The sequence below is a fragment of the Vigna unguiculata genome, chromosome 1 (genome assembly GCF_004118075.2).
Source record: "Vigna unguiculata cultivar IT97K-499-35 chromosome 1, ASM411807v1, whole genome shotgun sequence".
Classification (NCBI taxonomy): domain Eukaryota; kingdom Viridiplantae; phylum Streptophyta; class Magnoliopsida; order Fabales; family Fabaceae; genus Vigna; species Vigna unguiculata.
Genome location: NC_040279.1, coordinates 1,434,561 through 1,456,624, shown reverse-complemented (window position 1 = coordinate 1,456,624; position 22,064 = coordinate 1,434,561). Strand labels below are relative to the sequence as shown.

General features: G+C 32.6%; 3 protein-coding genes across 3 annotated transcripts; 2 read left to right on the top strand and 1 right to left on the bottom strand.

Moving 5' to 3' along the window:
* The first annotated feature begins 3,799 nt into the window (after positions 1 to 3,799).
* LOC114164757 (protein NCA1) lies at positions 3,800 to 10,208 on the top strand. Its single transcript, XM_028049518.1, has 8 exons — positions 3,800 to 4,012; positions 4,835 to 5,119; positions 5,209 to 5,437; positions 5,745 to 5,890; positions 8,067 to 8,154; positions 8,274 to 8,420; positions 8,808 to 8,957; positions 9,723 to 10,208. Exons 2-8 carry the CDS (start codon positions 4,848 to 4,850, stop codon positions 9,792 to 9,794), a joined length of 1,104 nt encoding a protein of 367 aa, XP_027905319.1. The 5' UTR covers positions 3,800 to 4,012; positions 4,835 to 4,847; the 3' UTR covers positions 9,795 to 10,208.
* Positions 10,209 to 11,868: 1,660 nt separating this feature from the next.
* Positions 11,869 to 13,056, bottom strand: LOC114173889 (U11/U12 small nuclear ribonucleoprotein 31 kDa protein). The gene has a single exon (XM_028058553.1). The coding sequence runs from the start codon at positions 12,991 to 12,993 to the stop codon at positions 12,193 to 12,195; it is 801 nt and encodes a 266-aa protein (XP_027914354.1). The 5' UTR covers positions 12,994 to 13,056; the 3' UTR covers positions 11,869 to 12,192.
* Positions 13,057 to 18,877: 5,821 nt separating this feature from the next.
* Positions 18,878 to 22,064, top strand: LOC114163378. The gene is made up of 3 exons (XM_028047674.1): positions 18,878 to 18,960; positions 19,260 to 19,767; positions 20,380 to 22,064. The coding sequence occupies exons 1-3, from the start codon at positions 18,940 to 18,942 to the stop codon at positions 21,948 to 21,950; spliced, it is 2,100 nt and encodes a 699-aa protein (XP_027903475.1). The 5' UTR covers positions 18,878 to 18,939; the 3' UTR covers positions 21,951 to 22,064.

Here is a 22,064-nt window from a genome sequence, read left to right as displayed (position 1 = left end):
TTCATTCTTTTTTTTGTTAGCTTACCTTGTGTATTGTGTTTTGTGTGTGTTTTAATATGATCGGGTGTAAAACACGGGAGCAGAAGGCACCACATGTGAAGACGTACAACAATGGACCATTAAATGTCGCCTTAGTTGTAGGAAGATTTTGTATACTTGTATTGAAATTTAATAATCCCTTGGGCAAAGTTTTATGATATAAATTTTATTTAATATTGTTTTGTAAAAAAAACAATAATGTAAATATCTATATGCACGTAAAATTTTCTATGATTTAAGACAAAATAATAGACAATACAACGTGTTTTTTATGATTCGTTAAATTATTAAATATAAATGTAATATAGATGATATGATACCCAAATCAAATATTATAATCATAATAAGAAAACATTTATAATCAATTATAATAATACATAACAATTATATACGTAAATGATATTTCAAAATATTTATTATTTTAAGCTTAACTATGTTGTAGGTCTATGATAAATTTAGAAGCTTTCAGTTGAGTCTTTAATAAATTTTTATAGTCTATTGAGTACTCAATAAATTTAAATTGGTTCAAATATTGTTTTGGTCTAGTTTGTTCAGTTTGGCCCTCTCTTTTTTTTTTTTTTTTTGCGTTCGATTTGATTTCTGTTTTGCTAAATTATGTTCAATTTTGTACGTTTCATTTTTGTTTAAATTTATAACGACATAGTGTACATGATGACATTGTTCATATTACGTGGATTGTTTTAATTATACTATTTGTTTTTTGTTCAAATAATTTTCTATTTTAGTTAAATTTGTTCAATTTAGTCTCACCCTTCACTTTATTACCCCCAACCTCCACTTCATCATAACCCTCACAATCCACTCCTTCATCACCCTCACACTCCATGTCATGACCCTTCACCACTGCCACCATCATTGTCGCTGCCACCACCGCCACCACACTAAAACCACTGCCACCACCAAACTAAACCCACAACCATCACTACCACATTAAAACAACAACAACCACCACTACCACTCCCTCCACCACACTAAAATCACATTTACCACCACCACATTAAATCCACCAATAACACTCACGGTGGTAGGGTTTTAGGGTGATGATTATGAATATGGTTTTAGTGTGGTAGTGATGGTGGTGATTTTAGTGTGTTGGTGGTTATGGGCTTAGTTTGGTGGTGGTTGTTGTAGGGTGGTAGTGGTGGTTTTAGTTTGGTAGTGGTGGTGGTGGTGGTGGATATGATGGTGGTGGTGGTGACAGTGGTGAAGGGTTTGAAATGGAGGGTGAGGGTGATGAAGAAGTGGATGGTGAGGGTCATGATGAAGTGGAGGTTGGGGGGTAATGAAGTAAATGGTGAGACTTAATTGAACAAGTTTAACTAAAATATGGACTTATTTGAACAAAACACAAACAATCATAATTAAAACCGTTTACATAATGTGAACAATGTAAGCTTATACACTCTACCATTATCAATTTAAACGACGTCAACGAAAAAGACGATATAAGGACCAAACTGGAAAAAAACATGGACCAAAACAGTATTTAACCATTTAAATTTTCCATTGAATCCCCCTACTAACTTTTTCGGTTAATCTAGTGATGTGACTATTAATTAGCTCACGTGGATATTTTATTATCTTATCATGTCACTTATTATCGCAAAATATAATTTTATTATTTTAAAGTTTATAAATTATGATTTTATAATTTTAAAATTTTAGGATTTTATAGGACATCAATAATGAGTATTGTCTAATTTCATCATCATCCACTGTATATGTGTCTGAATTTAAACATACAAATTTAAGCCTACAAATTCACTCATGTTTTCACACTTTTAATGCACTATTGTTACGTGGAAGTTCATAATGGATTTGTGCTATTTTTTTTTTTAATTCAATACAATTCATATTTATCAAGCAAGTATAATAAAAATAGGTTCACAACTTCAATTAATTAAGATATGTTTTTACATTAAAAAAATTAAAAATGTTCATATTTAATTTGTGATCATGCCTTAAACAAATTTGTTTCTACATAAAGATAATTCTGAAAAATATATATAATTAATGTTTGATTTTCTTTGATAAAAGTAATTGGTTAATTACGCTTTTAGTTTATGAACTTTAAAGTGAAATTGAAATTTTTATATGTTCGAAACTTTAATAAATTTTAGTATTCAAACTTGAAAAATGAATGGATATGTCATTTGTTAAATTTTATTAACGTTTCAAATTCGTTTCAGCATTTGAATTATTTACATCGTTAGACACATTCTTAATTTAATGTCTCCTAAAAAACACATTTGAAATACACATTTAAATTCTAATTATGCCACGCGTTAAAGTAAGAGATTAAAAACACACTTAACCCGAAAATAAATTATTTCTTTAGATGTCTTATCTTCAAATTGTTATTTGATGACCATTGTTCTTCTTCAATTGATAACATTTTTTCTTGTGAGCAAAATTTTCTTTATACATTTGGAAAACATATTTAAATTTTAATTACATAACACATTAAAGTAAGAGATTAAAAATATAATTAACCCAAAACTAAATTATTTATTTGGATGTCTTATCTTCAAATTGTTATTTTGATGACCATTGTTCTTCTTCAATTAATAGCATTTTCTCTTGTGAGCAAAATTTTCTTTATTTTTGAACTTTAATTGATATTTTTATGTCTTATATTACTTAATTGATAGGTGCACTAAGTCATAACTATTCATTAGTTTGGGATATAGAAAATAGAAATATTTTATATTTATGATTTATTTAAGCTATAATTTAAGAAATTTTAAATATATTTTCTCTTTAAGATTCATAATTTTAATTTAAATGAGTATATGTTACTTTGAGATAAAAATCTAAAAATAAAATGATAAAAACTAAATTAAAAACATTTTATATAATGCAAATTATATTGAGTTACGAAAAAAATACTTTTCTAAAAAAGGAAGTAAAATTTTCAATTATAAATTGGTATTATCCATTGTTGCAACTAGGCTACAATCATGATTAGTATTTTTTTATAACTTTCAAAGTTTACTAGTTTAAAATATTTAAATTATTATTATTATTATTATTACAAGATATATAATTTAAGTTTTTATAACTTCTTATTAAATTTGAGTAAAAAAAGGTTGGGTTTTTAAAATAAAAATAAAGAGAATGATCGGCACTTAGCATATAATTTGATTATATATATATATATATATATATATATATATATATATATATATATATATATATATATATATATATATATATATATATATATGAGTATTTTAAAACTAGCCAAATGAGTATTCACTTTAACATTAAAGGTTGTAACTGTAAATTCTTCTTAATTTTATTATTATATTTTAGAAATCATTTAGGTATGTGGTATGTATTTAAATTTGATTGAACGAACACAAAACTTAGTTAAATTTAGGACCTTAACCTATGTTAAGTTTAGTTATGTTATGATAAATATTATTTATTTATGTTTAGGAATTTATAACCCTTTATTTTTAAATTATAATTTTTTAAACTATCTTTATAATTAATATTCTTCCACTGTAGTTAATACAAATTTTGATTAAAATATCTTGATCTAAAAATAATTAATTATGAGATATTATAAATTAACTCTTACAAGAGACTATATATAATTTTCAATTTAACTCTTAACAAATATATTATAGAGAGTAGGGATAAAAAATATTTAAATTCAATTAGATTAAATCAATTACTAGTCAAAGAATAAATATGTGGTCATTTTAGAAATACGCAACAAACTAGGGACTATGAACCAAAATATAAAGTACAAGTTCTTTCAACTCCATCGTCATCATCATCCACATTTTTCTCTGAGAACCATCGATTCTCTGCCTCACACAAACAAAGACGAAGGAAGAAGAACACCATAGCAGTTGCAACGACGTCGTTCTCTGCAACTTCCAGTTTCTTCTCTTCCCTCGATCCTGTAATCTTTTCAGCCTTTTTAATTTTGGAAATTGAGGTAAGGGATTTCTGTTTTTTTTTTGGATAAAAATTGAATCTTTATTTTTTATTCAATGTACCAAGTTGGGAAGTGGATGAATCTAGAATAATTGGGGCAAAGTGAGTGTGCAAATTTTTAAAGTTTATCTGTGATGCAATTTTCGCGTTATTGCTACTCCTAGGTTTGAGGAACTCTTCCTTAGATGTCGTCTTTGCAGTAAAAAAAGAGGGTTTAAATTGAATTATTAAGTTCACCGTGTAAATCATTGATAGGATTTAAATGTGTGTATAATCGACGAGGATTGGTGCATTTGTTTTTTCCAATATGACTTTGGTTTTAAATTTATTTTTTTATTCAAGGCTTCGATTTCTCGAGGAAAAATTGTGAAGTAATAGGGTCGACAGATTAGGAACGTTGTTTTTGTTTTTGTTTTTTTATTTGAACTGCAGCTTTTGTTAAGATACAGGGTTGAAGGCCTTGCATATATATAAGATACATGTAATAAAGTTGAGGAAAATCAACTATTGAATGAATCAATTATCTGGAAATTCTATATTTCTCTTAAACCAAATACTCTTGTTTTTACTCTTTCTCTTCATTTGATCTAACCTATTTTTGACCTTCTTACCAAATGCACCAGAAGGAATCACAAGTGAAAAGTTTAATTGAAATGTGTAGAATTTAATAAACAATGCCTGTACTGTGATTTCTTATAGTTTCCTTAATTATTATTCTTAGGATAATGGTTGGGAAACCTGTTATTTGTTTATAAAGTTTTACTTTAAAATAAATAGAGTAAACGGATGACAACAATGCCTCTTTGTTTTTATGTTTTGGCAGGCTCTTGTTCTTGATGAATATGACACCAGTTTGCCCCTTTGTGAAAGCTGCTCGCCCTGATGATAACAATGCTTCCAAAAAATCGGGTGAAAACTCTATGAAACATCAGGTTGAGTCTGAGAGTAAGGTGAAGAAAGAGGCTAATGACTCAGCTAGTGCGTCACCAAAGTGCCCTTTTGGATATGATTCACAATCGTTTAAGATTGGTCCTCTTAGCTGTACAGTGTGCCAGGCTCTTTTATTCGACACCAGCAAATGTGTGCCTTGTTCTCATGTTTTCTGCAAGTATGTACCTTGTCCCGTGTTTATATCTTGAATCTATGATGAATTGCATACGCTCATCTCTCTCTCATATTCTTCTTGTCTGAAACTAGATCATGCATATCCCGCTTTAAGGACTGTCCATTGTGTGGGGCTGACATTGTGAAGATTGAGCCTGATGCTAATCTTCAAGGTGTAGTTGATCGCTTTATTGAAGGTCATGCTAGGATCAAAAGGTCTGTTAGTTCAGACAAAGGAGAAGAAGCTGCGGAGAGTAAACAGGTCATCTATGAGGATGTGTCTTTGGAAAGAGGTTCTTTCTTAGTGCAACAAGCCATGAGGGTATGTATGGCTTTTCAAATATTAACATTGGATCTTATTATATATGAAGAGTAAATGGTGAAAGATCCTTGAAATTGCTTGCCCTTAATTTAATTGGCAGTGATGCTAATAACTTTTGATAGATCTTAAACTGTTATATATGATTGGATGCGTTGGAGAATATATTTATCTAGAAGAGACATTGGTGTCAGTAGCTGGTGCTCTGCTGAAGCTACTGCCTTTTGTTTTACTAAATTACAATTTAAACTTTTTTGAGTTTGTACTGCCACTTGATAATGAGTATTTTGCTATATGCAATGCAAAACAGGCATTCCGTGCTCAGAACTTAGAAAGTGCCAAATCAAGACTCAACCTCTGTGCTGAAGACATTCGTGATCAGTTAGAAAAAGTTGGTAACACTTCAGAGTTATGTTCCCAGCTTGGAGCAGTCTTGGGTATGCTTGGTGACTGCTGGTACGTGTTCTTGCTTTCTTACCCTACCACTCACAGAGCAACTGATTAATAAGTCTGTTACTCTTATTTCTTGTTCATGCATATATCTACATTTTTTCAGTATTCTCATCACCATAGTCTGTTCTCTTGTATTTGTTAGTTTTAGTGCATGTAAAATATTATTGTTACATATGCTTAACTGATTAGATATTATTTGGGTAAATGATTTGTGCTTGAAGAAGAATGAAGAATTTTTGGCACAACTATATATATCTGTTATGAGTTTTACTTATTGAGTATATATACAAAGGCATTGGACCAAAATAGTAAGGGAACCTGAATATAACTAGACAGAGATCACAAAAGAATGGCAGAAGAAATAGGAACGCCTGACATAAGTACATTGGTAGCATCAACGAGGAGAGTAGATTGCGTAGTTTTTAGTCCTATACCTAGAAGTACAAAGGATAGAGCTGTCAAATGAGATATTATGGTTAATAAAATCTCTGAAAAAATGTGGTCTTTTAACTGAACCAAAGGACTTTGTGTGTCATCCATGTAGCTGACCTGACATAGTGGGATCAGACTTTGTTGTTATAGTAATTCTGGTAATATTTAGTTTTGGCATTTAAGTTCATCTTGGGGTTTTGTATCGACATTGAAAATTGGGAATTCAGATGCAGAGAAGTTAGTTCTTAGTAGTGGTAAATTGTACTTCTATTCTGAAGTAGTAGTGCCACATGTAAGAGTGGCCTCTGGATTGTTGAATTGGATTTTTCTCATTCACCTAGGTCATGGCCAAGATTGGAACTCTTAAAAGGTGGATTTAGGCCTAACTCAACCCTATAAAACCAGATTGCAAGATGATGTTGGCATCCACTACCACTATAATTTGGTCATATCTCTAGCCAATGATGATGTTTAACAAACCCCTTCACACCAAGAACTAGGCATTTCAAGTGAGACTAGATATTTATGTATGGTACGATAGGTCTAACAAATCTTGCTTATACAAACTCAGATAGCATCTTAAAGAGTAGATTTAGGTTTAACTCAATCCTACAAAATTGGCTTACAATGATATTTGTACACAATTATATCTATATCTATATATATATATATATATATATATATTGTCAGGTTTTACAGAGGGGGTTTCACTGGGGAGAACAACACCAATGAGATCTGAGCCTAACCACATAAGACACTGACACCACTCTCAACCCAAAACCTTAAGGCAATGGGTTTATGGGCCTTGATCTTATATAGTGCTCTACTTTCTCATTTCTAATCAATGTGGGATTTAGACTCACACTTGGATTCCTAACATATATATATATATATATATATATATATATATATATATATATATATATATATATATATACATACATATGTATGTATGTATATTATTATTTGGTCTTATTTCTAGTCACTGTGAGATTTGCAATTGAAATCAATGTGACATGTGAAAGAAACATAGTTTCTTATCAAATCTAATAGTTATCTATAAATACTTTAGGTTTTAATGTGACTAATTATGATCTAAATAACTGTCACTATTATCTTCCTTTCATGATTTGAAGATAAATTAGAAATATTTAATTATAATAACCAAGTACGAATCAAACTAATTATTAGTGATAAATGCATCTTAATTTTTGAGAAATTTTCAGTTTAGACTAATTATGCGTATTAGAATTGTTTGCCTTGTATTTGCTGTAGTAGGTGTTTTGGTGACTAGTGTTAATTACTACAATCAGATGAAGTTCTAATTTTTCTTTTTTTGCTTGTGTGCTTCATCATGACTCCGGGTTATATGTGTGATAAAAGGTCCTTGAACTTATTATTGCATGGTTGCAAATTTGTATTTTTAAATAATTGGCTGGTATGCATTCAGAGAACTATAGCCTTTCTTTGTTTTATGGCTATTTTTTTTTTGTGGTGCTTAGCTAATCATTATTTTAGAGGGATTTTGAAAGTTGACTTTTAAAGAGATTTTATTGTTTTATTTACACTTTCTTGGCTTTGGCATTTTGTTTTCTTTTCCAGTTATCTTTTTCTCTGCTTTATCTTCACTTGTTTCTTCTCTAATACTATTTCTTATTCTATATAACAAAATGGTGAAAGAATATTGATTCTGTGACATGTTTAATGGAGGCAGATTGTGACCTACATGTTTACATTATTTTTTCAGCCGAGCAATGGGTGATGCCAGTTCTGCAGTTTCTTATTTTGAAGAAAGTGTTCAATTTCTGTCCAAGTTGCCAAAAGATGATATGGAGGTCTTTTCATCTGAACATTGTTTTCTTTGTGTACAGAGTCAAAATGAATAAACTTCAACATAATATTTTTTCTTGTTTGCTTATTGTCAATTTAATTTTTTAAATTTCTTGTCCTACAGATTACACATACACTTTCTGTTTCACTTAACAAAATTGGAGATCTTAAATATTATGATGGAGATCTTCAAGCTGCAAGATCTTTCTATTTTAAATCTTTGGATGTACGCCGGGATGTTGTCAAGCAGAATTCTAACGTTCCATCCCAGGTTGGATATTACTATCTAAATACAGTTTGTTTAAATTTTTTATTTTTTATTATTTTATGTAATCATTCAAGTCTCTTGCTTTTCTTTGGTTCTGATGCAAGCTTTACTGTGGTTGTTTGTAGATTGTTGTACAATGTCATAATAAGTTGACCAGCTAAGACGATTTATTTAAATTTTGGTGAAATGTGGAAGAAATTTATGAAATTAAATCTCTCAGGCAAATTTCACCCTTAATGTTCCTAGCTTTACAGTTCTGCCATATGAGCTTTTTGATGACTATTGATACTTTGCAGTTTTATTTTTATTTTCTTCTGAAACAACTGAACCGTACAAATAACTTTGATAATTAACTGGCTCTCTTTTTCATTGTTTTCAAAAACTTTATAGGTTCTAGATGTTGCTGTTTCTCTTGCAAAAGTTGCAGATGTTGACAGAAATCTTGGGGAGGAAAAGTTGGCTACTGATGGGTTTCAAGAAGCCATAGACTTACTGGAATCACTAACGTTGAAATCTGAAGCTAGTGGGCTTGAACAGCGGGTAAGTGAGGGGGCCATTTTCATTTTGACAATTATTTTGATCATAAACTATACTAGTGAAAGATTACAAGTTAAATGAAGATTATATGCTCAATTAGAAAGGTAGCAGGACTCATGTTAGAATCTTTTAACCATTCATGGGAGATGTAGGGGTTAAGATGAGCTTCTTCTCCCAAATAAAAAAGTTTTCTTATTTCATTTCTCCTTATATATAAACGTTGTAGTTGAATTTATGATAATTCTGTAGATGTGTCTAGTTAATTTTTTCTTTCTTCAAATATTCAACAGCTGAACAGGTCTGATGCATAAGATTTGATAGAATTAACGTTTTAGAATGGACTATTTAAGTTGTACTTGGGAGTTGAGGAAGAGAATGTGAAACTAAGCAAGGCCACTAAGACAATTACCAAGATGAACTATAGATTCTGATTAGGCAGCTTGTTCCACATCGCTTATCTCAATTCTTGAAGTATGACTTGTATATATGTATATGTATATTAAGTGGTTTAATGTCAATTGGTTTTAAGATAAATCTTACAAAGTTATCTTTGTTAAAGTATAGTTAATGATTTTTGAGTTGAAGTGCATTGTAAGCTACATTACTCTGTTTTTTTTTTTTCAATAATTCCTAGTTATAACTTTCCAGCATACTCCAAGTAAAAAGAGTATATATGAACACACACACACACACAAACAAATGTTTGTTTTATGCTGGATTTCCTTATCAAGTCCTGCAATTAATTTCAATTTGAATCCTTCTGCACAGCGGCAATCAGTTCTAGACTTCCTTAGAGGCCAACTTCCAGATAAACAAGAACAAGCTGAGGCAACAGTCTGAGATAGGTGGTCCACATGAAGAAAGGCAACATGAATTCAGATGCAAGTAAATGTTTCTGTATGCCACGGGACAAGTTTGTAAAATAAGCTCAGCTTAACAAAGGCACTACAATTGGAGGAAGAGGAGATCTCAGAGTAATGAATATTTTAGTCATTTCTGACACTGCAGTACCTTCCTATGCACCACTCTTATCTTTTTGTTTCCACCTCTTTCCTTTCCTTGCTTACTATATCTTGGTGCATTGTGACAGTTGTATTGGGGTGTTCCTTGCATCACTGTAACTAAGTATATAATAAACTGGAAACGAAGAAACATGTACTATAGGTTGTGCATTTTGAGTTAGAACTTGATGAATACATTCCATACTGTGAAAAGTGAATTTATAGAATATTTTTCATTACAATATTTCTTATACTTGATGGTGCCAAATACTCTTGTGCATTCTGATTTCATAATTCCATGCATTAGAATTTTTCTTACAAGTAGTACATAGAAGAAAATTTATCCGGGTGGAGGTAAAGTATAAAATTTACTATGAATGAAAAATAACATGATCAATTTACCTTTGTTATAAATAGAGGCGAATTGATTGCATGGATAGAACTTGAGCTTTGTTTGAAGAGAATACTAAAGTATTTGAACAGAAAAAATATGATTCAATTGAATTCATAGTAAACCAGTCCACAAGGGTACTCTGGGATAATTACCAAAATATCTCCTCAGTATCATATAGTATAATAATTGTCATAATTACAACCGTTGATTATATCTTTTGCAATTCAACAAAATCTTTTCATAACTCAAGTTGGTGGATGAATTTCTGAGCTTATTATGTGAAATGGTGGAATCGTTATATGAGAAAACTTTTATAAACAAATTTATTGACATTTTGACAGAACGTAACATGTGATCATTATCCAATTTTTCTTTGATGAAGTATTTGTTATCTTTATAGGTTTTATAGGAAAACTTTATAAACAAATGTTAATAGATGTCTTGATGGTCATCCGTATCGGTTTTGTGCCATCATGCTTCACTAGCTTCAGAGTCATACTAATAGTTTATTTATTATTACAATAAAAGATTATAGGTTCTTCGCACTTCATTTTGAGATCACTCAAAGTAATTTTCATTCATAACAATTTACACACCTTGTTCCATAGTGCAAGATTTAGTCTTCGAACCATATCTTGTAAATTCATTTTATTTCTTCAAGTCATTAGGTGTCCAACTAAACATGCAATATTCAAAGGTGGAATTTTGGATTCCAAGATAATTTCCCCATATAACGATTCCACGATTTCACAGACAACAATGGAGTGACAATAACAACAATGATGAATATGGAAAAACAGTGACAAAACAACTTGGGAGCACTTCAGACATCCTAGAAAGAAGAAATTGGTGCACTTCAAGCAAAAAAAAAAAAAAATGACTTATAACTAAGGTGACAAGGAATAAGATACTTTGATACCACCCGGAGAAAAGAAAAGAATACTTAAGTATTTGAAAAGAAAATGTATGATTAAATTGAGTTGACGAAAACTACGTACAAAAGGGTGTATATAAAACTCTATCACCTTAGAATCTCGGTGATTTTCTTATCAATGGCTTTAGCTTTTAAAGTGAGCAACTCACTTTTGAAGAGCCAAATCCTATTGACATCTTTGTTAAAAAAATATGTTCATAAATTATCAGTCTATGTAGAATAATTTGGCATGCTCAGACAAGCATATTGATATAGAAATACATTGAAGAAACAAACATAAATGAAGCATGCTCAATTTATGTTTCAAATTTCACTAAACACCAGAATAGAGGTATTGAATCTCCTAACAAAAAAAAAAACATCTCAACCTAATATACTTAAAAGAGAAGGTTATCAATCAATATCAGAAGGGAACCTCATTTTTGTTTCAAACTATTAGTGTGTGAATCAAATTCCAAACTTGGAACAAATTACATACCCTTCCATTCTCATTAACATAAAACAACAGGCAACAGCATACTCAAGGATGAAACTTAGACGTAATTCTCAGGCAATTTTGGCATTGTTTCCCAATCTAAAGTACAATTTCACCAAGAAAATCTTTGTACTAAAGATTTAAATTAAAAAGTCAAAGTACATTATTGAAGGAAATCTTCAATGGTGATAGGAGAACAGTATCAAAACCATCAATAAACACCATTCAATTCTCATCAACATCAAACAAATAGGTAACACCATGTAGTTTATTTGGTGTATCTAGTGTTGTTTTCTAATCAAAATTAGAGTTCTACATCAATAATCTACAGAATAAAAGTTCGCATTAACCTTCAAAATGATACTTCAATTCTGATTGGATTGGAGTACAAAAGGCATAAGAAAAATTGCTTCCAAGTTTCCAAGTGCACCAACTCAACCATCAAAGTCATCATCATCACTCTCATCACTGAAGTACCCGGCTTTCTTCTTCTTCTTACTCTTCGGAGCCACAGCATCGTCGTCGCGGTTTCCCGTCAACAGCCTCTCGTCGGCGCCGTCGTCCACGACGGACGCCCAATTATCATCTTCGAACCGGGCACCAGCTCCGACACCGTCAGAATCCTCCCCGCCGTCGTCTTTGTCGTCATCGCGGTGGTGGGGCACACGTCGGGGGCGCTTGGGCTCGGGGCGCTGGCGGGGGCCTAAATGGTTCCTCGGGCAATCGTATGAGAGGTGCCCGTCGGCGCCGCACTCGAAGCAGCGGGCAGTGTCGCGGTAGACGCGCTTGCGGATGAACTCGGGCGCGCGGCCGTTGTCGGCGGCGATGGAGGCGGTGAGGGTGCGGTCTTTGAGAACCATCCGGTGCGTCTCCGCGGCGGCGTTGCGCGCGTCGTCGGGAGAGACGAACTGGATGAATGCGACGCCGCGGCTGAGGCGCGTGTGACGGTCCTTGAGGACCGTCACGCGCGCGATTCGGCCGAATTTGGAGAAGAGCGTGTGGAGATCGGAATTGGTTAGCGAGTAATCGAGGTTCGAAACGTACAACGTTGATTTGGACGGTGCCAACGACGATGATCCTTTGTTATTGGTTTTGGGATTTGAATTGGGATTTGGATTTGAATTGGGATTGTGTTGCGTAGGGCTAGGGTTTACGCTGCTGTAGCGGTAGTAGAAAACGTCGTCGTCTTCGTCGCTTTCGCTCTTTTTCTTCTTTTTCTCTTTGTTTTTGGACATGATTCGATTCGTTCGAACTTGTTTCTTCTTCTTCTTCTTCTCTAACTCACTTCTTCTCTCAGTTTGCTTAGTTGTTGAATTATTAATATTTCATTACAGGAGGATAAGTGTTTGCTTTTCTGTAAATCAAATATTATAATAAATAATTTTAATTTTTTTACCTATAACTATATATATATATATGAGATATTTTTTTTATATGATTTTTATTTCCATAATGATATAATTATTAACTAAATTTTTTAAAATAACCGTTATTCTAACATATTTTGAATAAAATTATCATATATTTCTCTACTTCTTTTTTCTTTACTATAATTTTAGTTTCTATTCTTCTAACAGAGTATTTCTTGTAACATTCCAATTTCAGCAGCTTAAAGCTAATAAAAATACTTTTTGTAACATTCCAATTTCAGCAGCTTAAAGCTAATAAAAATAGTGAGTTTCATCATAATTCCAAAACAGATAATTCAGTGTACACAATATATTGATACAGTCTTACAAAATATATGACTATAAAAATATATCACTTATACACTTAAATTGACCATTGCTAAAGCTCCCACTGGAAACCTCCTCCTCAACCCTAAAACGATGGCTCTTCATCCTCCAGAAATGTCTTTGACATTGCAACCACATTTGCTCCCACCGAATAGGTGATCATCGCAAAAGGAAACATACAACACAAGACAGGAATACAAAAAGCAAGGGTAAGCTAATTTGATTAAAGGAATCATGCAGTTCAATTATAAACATAAATCATGCAATCTTTATCTTTATCACCATAATCATATAGACCACCACAACACATATACATGACTCTAAACTCAATATCTGGATTATGTAAGCGACATCGGATCTCTTGGTGGCTTGCACCTGTGACGGTTCCCAAACTCTGCAGAGTTTGGACACAAGGGGTTATCACTCAACCACTCCCAAGGTAAGTCCCATTCGCGTCTGTGATTGAATCGGGTCCACAAACTAGGACCTCCTACTACTCCTCCCGACATAATCCATTATGCTCTACATGAGCCTTAATGGTTATAGGAGCGTCAGGATACCAACCAAAACTGAGTCCTTATGTCCTTACATACACTAAAACATTCCTCTTAGAATTTCCCTTGAAATCCTAGTTTAACCACTTCTTCTCGTATTCCAACTTCATGCAATTTCACCACACATATTACTAGTCATAACAATTCATGCATATCGTAACTAAGTTCACATTTTAACATTTAAACATAGCTTCATCCATTAGAAACAGAGAAATAACACTCAGCTGCAGAGGTTCTCGCCCAAGCTGGAAGGTCTCGCCCAAGCGAAAGGGCTCTCTTGCTTAGGCGAGTCATTCTCGCCTAAGCGAGACTCGAAACAGAGAACAACCCAAACTCTGGGCAAATTCTCGCTCAGGCTAAGCTGTCTCGCATAGACAAGAGTGACTCTCGCTCAAGCGAGACTGGCTCGCCTAGGCGACATCTCGCGCAAAAACAAGGGATGAGTTTTTGGTGTTTTCGCTCAGGCGAGAGCTGCTCGCTTAGGCGAAAATACCAGATTCTCAATCTGTTCTCACATGCAACAGTAAAGAAATCTAGCACAATCCAAGCATACACTCAATTACACAGTTCAAACACTCATACAACAATCAATCATGCAATTCAAAGTCATCAGAATGATTTCTATACGAAATTCAAGTAAAACAGTTAGCTTCCCTTACCTGTTATCCTGTTTAGACACCTTTATAAACGTCAACGCCTTAAAAACGTTAACACCTCTAACTCCACAGGATGCTCTACTACACATAGAAACATCACAAGAACGATCAGGACATACCGTTATGATCACTGATCAGCAGAGACTCATACTGATGATTAAAACGTCACATGCAAGCGAAAGAGGGCTTGCATGCAACAAAAAACAGAAAAAGACTAAAAAGAGAGCGGAAACTCAACTTACGCGAACGGAGTTTATCAATTTGAAGAGCCCACCGAGATGATCAATCCTACGGTCTCGGTTCTTCAATCAGACGACTAGAGAGACAGAACTTCTAGAGAGAAGTCAGAGAACTCTAGAAAAGTGGTTTCTAGAGAGATGATGTGTTTTAAAATAATGAAACTCGTTTATAACAATTCTATTTATACTATAACCTTTTAATATTAAAATAATCGAGTCTCACTATTTTTAAACCACTATCACTTTTAAAACGTCATTTTCTAGGGTCTTACACTTCTTATGTTCTTACTGTTTTTATCTTTTTAATCAATTTAAATATGTTATTAACTTATAATATAATATAAATATTTAAAAATTGGACATAAAAATTTTATACATGTATTTGTGTTAATTTATAGCAGTATATAAAGAAAATTCTTTCTTTTATTTTTATATTTTTTCAATTTTATTTTTAATTATTATTTTAAAAATTAATTATTTTATTTTTAATTATTGTTTTAAAAATTTCTTTTATTTTTAACAGTTATTTTAAGAACATTTTTGTACACATATTTTATTTTTTTAATTTTATTTATTATTTTATAAATTGTTTAACTTATTCTAAAATCTTTTTTACTTTTAACAATTAATTTATTTAAGGATTAAATATGTTTTTGGTCCCTCAAGTTTCAATGAAATTTGAAATTAGTCATTCTTCAAAAATTTTGGCCAATTTAGTCTTTTATCTTTAAACATGTATGAATTTAGTCATATTAACCAAATTTTGTTAAGTTTATATGATGTTTCAAGCACATTTCATGATAGTAGTATTTGAATTGTTTACATCGTTTGACATATTTTTGCTTCAATGTTAACTCAAATATTATCATAAAAAACATTTAAAATGTTAAATAAACTTAACAAAATTTGGTAAGAAGGACTAAATCCACGTATTTCTAAAGATAGATGACTAAATTGATATAAAGTTTTGAAGAGAGACTAATTTCAAAATTTACTAAAACTTGAGATCAAAAACATATTTTCTTCATCTTTGTTCTCTAATATTCCCTATAAGCAGCCAACAACACATGAGCTTCCATCACCCCTACACTTCACAGAACATCCAAAACCACCATTTTCATCCCTAAATACCTTCATCTTTGTCTAGCCATATCACTTTCACTCCCAACTGAATCATCTCCACGTCTCCCTTCGTCAATGTTATTCACCTACATAACATCACCATAATCAAATACTAAGGAACCAACAACCCATTCCATCATCCATTACACCCCAGCCCGAAACAGAGAAGAAAGAGAAACAATCACTGGTGGCTCTGATTAAGACGAGGACGTACATCGGCTGAAGTTGGCATTGGAGCGAATGTTGTGCTTAAATCCTCTTCCAAAACACAATTTTTTCTCATCTCTCCTTTTCTTATATTCTTTCTTTTCTTATTTCTTTTCTTATATCGTGGTTATACCTACTCTAATCTAAGAGTTATCTTGCTAGTTTATGAGATTCTCGAAAATTCTAAGAAGTTTTTGTTGTATCTTGGGGAGCTTGCACACTACATCACAGATAAGTCCTTAAAGGCAATGAATCTATACGCCTCGGGAAGTCTTTTTGGTTCGTGATTTTGTCAGCTACTACAACATGTAATCGTGAGAGTCACGATTAGGGCACTCTCTCGTGCACGTTGAAAAAAACGAAGAAGAAAAGAAATTGCGAGGTCCTCATCCGCACCAGCGACGATCTCAATCACGAGCACCATAGTGGCAATGACACCGATCATCCATAGATGAGTGGCGGCAAGCTCCAGAACCTGGTGTGGCTCGGGCGAAGCTTTCTTAGTCTATAAGGGGGCTTAGTCTCTCCGAAAAATTCCCATATAAAACTAAAACAATGATTGAATTTGAAAACATAAAGATAGATAACAACATTTATTAAGCAATTTTTGTAACTAAGTTTCCAATATTATATTTAAGATTTGAAAATTCAACGTCACTATTTTATTGTAAATGTTCTTAATTATCCAAATTTAAATAATTTATCAATCATGTTTAAATTATGTCAATCTTTGTTAAGAATAAAATGCAGATCTTGCTTGATCAATTATTTTTTTTATAATTTATCAAAACAAAATTAAAAAATAAGATGAAAGATAAATTTCTTATACACAACATAATTATTTATATTTAAGAAAAATAACTAAAAATTTTAGATTTGATTTAATTTTTGAGAGACTCAATAATTTGATTTAAAAAAAAAAGTAACTAGAAATTTTAGATTTAATTTAATTTTTGAGAGATAATTTGAAAAAACAATATGTAATTTCTTTTATAGCTATAATTAGTATATTCAATCTTCATGATGAAATTTATTAAAAACTTTGTATCAACTAAATATATGTCTAATTATATATAAGAGAATGTAAATACCACATTTCTAAATAATTTTATAAGTTAGACTTAATCTACTTATGAACTCATGGCGCTTGTTACAAATTCCAACCTCATTTACCATATATATTTTAATAATAGTGACAATACAAATTATGAAAACACTTGTTTATTCTTTATTAAAAAAGAAATTAATAATAAGTTAAAAAGAAAATGTCCATTACTCCAAGTTTCAAACTTTCTTTGATTAATTAATTATTTCGCATATAAAATCATTTTAAATCTATATATAAAATACACAATAAATAACATTATAGGTCAGTTTTAAATATTTACTGATGTCAAACATTATTAAAAGAAATCAACAACATTTTAAATATTAAAATGTTAGAGCAACCGCGATGATAAAGATCTTAAATTTATATCTTATTTTTAATTAAATGAATTGTATTAGAACGTGTTAATGTCACACAATAAAACTTTTAAATATGATTTACGTCTTCTATTTCAGTAAAGTAGAAACTTTCTACTAGAAAGTGATGTTGAAATAAAAATTATAGATATGTATATTTTGATGGCTGAGACGCGTCAGCAACTTTTTATTTTTACAATATAATAATGTGATATGAATAGGTTAAAAGAAATAATGAGTGTTATTAGAATTATATGGTTTCTTGAGAAAGAGAACAAAGAAGAATTATTACATGGTAAAATGTGTTTTTCCTTAAAATTTTCGAAGTTGGGTTTTGTTTTATTAGTGTCTTCTAATTTTAAGATGCATTATTTCTAATTAAAGAAAATATAAAAGCTGTTGCATTATAGCTCAACATTTTTTCTTCTGATAGTTTCACACACACACACACACACATATATATATATATATATATATATATATATATATATATATATTAAAATAAAGTATATGTATCACTGTAATGTAAAAAAAAGTAGAGTGTATAATTACATTTTTTAGATTATTTTAATTTTTTTTTTCGTTACTAATGTTCAACATAATATTTTATTTTATATCGGTAGTCATCTTTCATTATAAGAATATTAAGATTAATGTATTTAAAAAAAATCAAATTTGATTATAATAAAAAAAATGTAGCACATCCATTTATATATTATATAATTTATCCTTTATATATATATATATACTAAATAATAGTATTAAAAAGAAAATTAAAAAGACTAATAAAATTAGGATTAAGAAGGAGTAAGCCCCGTTCTGTTAGTCATAGGATGACCATGTGTATATGACTGTGAAGTTGGCCAATTACTACGGTGGAACAAGCATGGGCTCCACACATGTCTCAGCCCCTTGGCCCAAAGGCACTCAAGGCAAGTTCCAGCTCGCAGTTGCCCTCTCCAGGGCCTGCATTTCTGCAGCATGAGCCCGGGGACTTTCCTAGGCCCAGCAAGAAGCAGAGACCCAATCACATCACCTCTTAATCCAAAGTTGGAACCGAACCTTGTCTAGATCTTTATAAATATAATTTAACTCTCAATTTCTATCGATGTGGGACTTTGGTGATGATGCTTAGGATATTGATGTTATAACGTATACTGGTCAGGGAGGGAACTTCTTCAAGAAAGATAAGCACGCCATAGGATGTTTGGTTCTAAATCAAGTGTAAGTGTTTTTGACTATGAAAAATGTGACTCTCTGGACCTGCCCTTTTTTGGATCCAATTATATCATAAATTATCGTTGGAAATGGCCATGGTGCACCAGAGAAGTATTTCACATTGCTATTTTAACTTTTAAATCAACCAAGTATTTCACAAAACATTTCAAAATCTTTTTATGGCGCGAAAATTCCCCAGAATTCAGAGGCATAACCTAAAAGCTGGTTCATCACAGAGATAATCATCATTCTCAAGCTTCTTGCTTGATTCCAGAAAACTAAGGAAGCGTTTGTTTGCAATGCAGAGTGTGCAGAAGAAGAAGATGAAGAAAGGAGACATGGTGTGGGTCAGATTCCCCTTCTACCCTCTCAAATGGCTTCCTGCATTGGTTCTTTCTTCTGACAACCTTGGCGTCAATGTCAGCTTCTCCTTCTCCTACACACAAAACGACGCCGTTTTCCCCTCCTCCTACATCCCCCACCCCCAGATTCTCCCCTTCGAGGAAGCGTTCCCCTTTGTTGCTAAGCGCGGCGAAGTTGATTTGCCGCAGCTTCATTCCGCGCTACGCTTCTTCGGCCTGAGCATTGTTTCCGGACTGCGTTGTCGGTGTCTGACGGGCCTCAACGGACTGGACTGTTCTTCCGTGTTTGACCCGACTGAGGTTTTGGGCTTTGTTTTGGACGCCGCCGTTTCGCCGTCGGTCGAACTCCCCTCTTTCGCCCGTGCTATTAGAGTCGTTGCTCAGGTTCACGCTTTTCGGAGCTGTTATTCTTTGAAGCACAAGAAACTCTACAAACAAACTAAAATCGCAGGTAGTTCTATTAGGGTTAATACCATATTCTGTTTCAACCTTGTATCAGTATTTTAATAGTTCTTGGTCAAACTATACTTTAAAAGGGTGCATGTAAAAAATCGATTTTTATAATAAAGAAAAAATCAAGAGTGTCACTATAATTTTGCTTTAGATTGTTTACTCTTCTGATTTTGTAATTTTCAACAAATTTTTATAGATTGTGTTAGAAGGAATGTATGAAACTAAACTTTCGTGGCAGGGTTTGTTTCAATTTTGGTTTATTTTATTTTTGAAAATTTTATAGTTGTTGATTTTAGCTCCAATTTCTGTGTTATTCTGTTGTATTTTGGACTAAGCTATGGATGCATGAGCCAGGTTTCTGGCTGTAAATTGATGACTTCTCAAAGTAATTCTATTGATTGTTGTTGTGAGTTGAGAAGACAGTATTGTAATATGTATACGCCTTGATAAGTTAAGGTTTACCATTTTTCTTGACATAACTAAGCTGCTGGTCCCATTGGTGAATGGCATCTTGAATTTAGAAACTTCTGTTCAGATAACTATGTTGGATTTTCCAGTTTTGTTGTTATGTGTTACTCCAATGTCATGTTTTTCAATATGCTTTTCATAGGTGATAATGTGAAGATGGTTCCAAGTTCAATTTTGGGTCAGAAGACGCATTTAGTTACTCAAGAATCTGTTGCTTTGGAATCCCAGGCAAAATGTCAGATCGTACCCAAAAACCAACAGTCAAAGAAAGTTCTTGGTGCTTTGAAGATATTGAACTCAACGGTTCCAGTTTGGGAAGTAAGTACTGCACACTTGTTTAAGAATAGACATCCGATTATTTCAGAGACTTTTATAGACTGTCCTTCTTTAGATCCACTTTACATGGTGCTAGAAAGACTAAAATCTTCAAGGCAGAGCCTTCTGGAATTCAAAAAGATATCAGACCGTGGCTTAGTTGACATCTGCTTTGAAAACTTTGATACTATGAGTAAAACTCACATCTTAGTTCCTTCCAATTTTATGATTCATTTGAGAAACTATATTGATGAAAGAGAAGACAATGGCCATGAGCTTTGCTGGAGATTGCCCGACAAAGACATCATTATATACCTTAACAGGAAAAGAAGGCGACTAGGTAACTCAGCTTCATGTCATGTTTTTCCTCAAATTAGTGGAGTTCAAGAAAGTGAAGGGGATGCATACATTCCAAAACATACCAGACCAAGGATCTCAGACATTAAGATGCTTGAACCAGAAGGAAATATCCAGAAAGACAGTGAGGCCTCAACGCACGTTTGTGACACACATATGAACTTCACTGACAAGGTTCAGAAAGTGGATTCTTCAAGAAGTCAATACTGTGAATCATTGTCTAACTCGGTGTTTGACTTCCATTCTGATATGTGGGAGGTTGATGCCAGTGCAGCAAAAGGTAAAGGTATTCTAGGATCTGACTCATTCCTTTACCAGGAAAGTCTGCAAATGATTTGCAATAGTGTTACAACAACTCGCAGGTCAGAAAAGTCTGCAGGAACGGAATTATTTTCTGAGGGTTGTTTGGTAGAGGATAAGGATCGCTTCCAAGGTGTTGCTTCTTGTTCGATATCCAATTCAGAAGTTGGACAGTTATCAAGAACGCATGTCCCCTATTCTTGTAAAACTCTTCACATGAAGTTCCCCAAGGATTTCAACTTTCCACCCAAGGAAGAGTTAGTAAAAAAGTTTAGTGTATTTGGTTCAGTAGATTCCTTTAGAACAAGAGTCTTTTTCGACGGTGGCTCAGCTCAGGTGTGCTTTCTACATGAAGGTGATGCAGTTGCTGCATATAAATATGCCAAAAGGAAGGCCTTGTTTGGCATGGCTAAAGTCCAGTTTTGGCTTGACCCTTTTGAGTACAAAAGAAGAGGATTCCAGCGTTTTGCTCACGTGCCTCCACTGAAATCATGTCTGAGAAATTCCAATGCCTTGAGAAAGGAAAGCATAAAGAAAGAACGCAGAGTGAGATTTGAGTGTTCTGCTCACGTGCCCCCAGTGGCTAGTAAACAAACAGTACCACCACTGAAATCATGTCTGAAAAGTTCCAATACCTTAGGCAATGAAAGCAGAAAGAAAAAAACGCAGAGTACGATTCACAATAGTGACTTAGTTGACATGGATTTACTGAATGAAGAATTTCATAACGTATTTAACTAACTTCTGTTGACTCATCTTTGTTCCTTCTTTTCAACATGGCATTTTCTCATGGAAGTGACGAAAAAGAAAAAGAAAAACTGAGCATTGTAAATATCAAAGATCTGTATGTTGAAT